General features: G+C 50.2%; 1 protein-coding gene across 1 annotated transcript; it reads right to left on the bottom strand.

Annotated features, from left to right (window-relative positions):
- Positions 1 to 721: 721 nt before the first annotated feature.
- DICSQDRAFT_166552 (uncharacterized protein) lies at positions 722 to 1,114 on the bottom strand (the record flags this gene model as incomplete). Its single annotated transcript, XM_007362117.1, has 2 exons — positions 722 to 781; positions 893 to 1,114. The coding sequence occupies 2 exons, from the start codon at positions 1,112 to 1,114 to the stop codon at positions 722 to 724; spliced, it is 282 nt and encodes a 93-aa protein (XP_007362179.1).
- Between the last annotated feature and the right edge of the window lie 1,114 nt (positions 1,115 to 2,228).

Raw genomic sequence — 2,228 nt, 5'->3', positions numbered from 1 at the left:
AGCTTTAGCTATGGCATTGGAGAAATGCCCAGCAGAATACAGTATCCTTGAACCACGCTTACTTTCGACTTATGTTAGTACTAATCCTTCCAAGCAGAGGCATAGATACACCATACTTTCTAATGTTGTAGAATCTCCCTTATGAGCAGACTCATGCGCAAGAATTTGGAGGTACTCTGATCAATTCTCAGTACCCAAGAACAGCAAATGTTCTGCTCATGCTCACTGAGCATGCTGAGATTTGTTGAGCCTAGTTTGGCTCAAGATAGAGATCATATTCCTATCACATGGTGCGCACACGTTCCTGACAATAACAGCAATATATACCTCAATTACGGTAGAGATATGTCTACTTATACTACTTACAGGACCAGGAGGAGGAGCGGTCAATGGGCGCCTAAACACGGGCGTTCGAATACTTTCCGCAACCACGAGTACATCACATACAATGAACCCACCAATACCACCATGGAGATGAACGTTAGCGATGGCACGTTCAAGGTCAAGGCAGCGCCCGTGAGCAGCTTGGTTCATTGAGGTGATATATATAATATTGCGCTACCCAGGGAATCGTGATCAGTATGAGATTTCATTCTAGGTGCAACATTAGCATTCCGACTCGCATTTCACTTCTACCGAGTACAGACAAGATGTCTCTATGCCTGCCTTTGAGTCATTAGGCATGCGAAAACTGTCCAGGAAAATCGACGGGGTCATCGCCTCAGGAGCGATTCAAAGCGGGATTATCGAGGAGGCCGTTGGACTGGAGACGTTCGTTGACCTGTGCCGACGACATAGATCAGATCGGGTAGAAGCAAGAGCCTATGCGACTGTCACCATATGAGAAACACGAGTCTTTACGCAAGGACAAAAGGAGAGAGGGGGCATGCACCTCTGAATCTGGTCGAGCCCCCTTGGGGGAAGCTCCGGCCATCGGTCGCAGTGTGCTCTCCTGCAGACCACTTGCGGTCCCAAGGTGTGCGCACATCGGGCCACGATGCACATTGATCTTCGGCTTTCTGTTCAGCTGAGAGAGGACCAGTCCCCACTCCGGCGTCTTGCAGGGCTTCTCCGTGATGAAGCGTGCCAGTTTGCGCGCAAACGACAAGCTCATGGAAATTGTAGACGGCGCTGTCTCCAAGGTTACCCGCAGTCGCATCGTGGTTGATGTGATAATTGCGGTAGCGCTGCATGTACATACATGTAAGATTGGCTGCCCGCACAACCTACTACATCATGTGCTCAGAACTGTCACGCTTGACCTGCTTTGGCAGGGAGAAATGTTTGCAAAACTATAGGCTCAAGAGTGAGGGCCTTCCTTACATATCCGAAACCAGAGAACTGTACCTATGTAGTGTCTCTAGAGTTCTCAGGTTTCCGAATTTCCGATTTGCCTTCCTGAACAAAGTAGATAGACATGCATTGTTCGCGATCTCTCGGGCGCTTAAGACATGTCTGAATTGGGTACTGTCCAAGAAAGGCGAAATATCATTCCCACTGGCAGGGAACATACGGCCTTGCCTCGCAACATGCCCAAACGAAAGCTACACCAGAGTAACTCAATCACAAATCTAGGGGCACATGCACAGAAGAAACCAAGGGAACAATCACTGCGGGCCAGACGGAGCCGAGTAGCAAAGAACAAGGAGAACGTGCCGCTGGCGACACCAGAGGTGCGTTTGCCCAACTGGGTGATGTGCGCAAGCTTCCTAACAGAATGAAAAATAGGTCCATTGCCCCAGGCATCCAGGAAGTCTGATCGAAACCCTTGACAGGCGGAGAGAACTGTTGAACAGGCGCTGGTTTACACAGCTTGCCTAACACAGCCGTCACAAGATATGGAACGGCACAGCCGGTTACTGCAATAACCGAGGCTGTACTACTCATGTGGTACACACACAGCTTCGCTGTGTACGCACTGCTTCTCTGTGCGACTGTGCATCCTGGGAATGTACTGTATAGTACTACGTAGCCACAGATGTACAGTAGTATATATAGGGGACCTCTGTACCCCCAATCTACAGTTCAGTTCACTCGAACATCTCCTCTCATCGCTCTAACAAGCCTCTTACAACCAACAACCCTTCTAGGTGAGTTGCAGGCTATCCGCTGTCGTTGCCACCCGTGGGAGAGGCCTTTGCCCCCGGGTTCAACAGGTTATGAGCCCTGCTCGACGCTGCAGAATCTGCGCCGCTCACTGCGTGCTGCGATCTGTAAGCTCGCAGCTC

The sequence above is a fragment of the Dichomitus squalens genome, assembly GCF_000275845.1.
Source record: "Dichomitus squalens LYAD-421 SS1 unplaced genomic scaffold DICSQscaffold_3, whole genome shotgun sequence".
Classification (NCBI taxonomy): domain Eukaryota; kingdom Fungi; phylum Basidiomycota; class Agaricomycetes; order Polyporales; family Polyporaceae; genus Dichomitus; species Dichomitus squalens.
The sequence above is the reverse complement of the archived record's forward strand: the minus strand, read 5'-3'. Positions and strand labels throughout refer to the sequence as shown.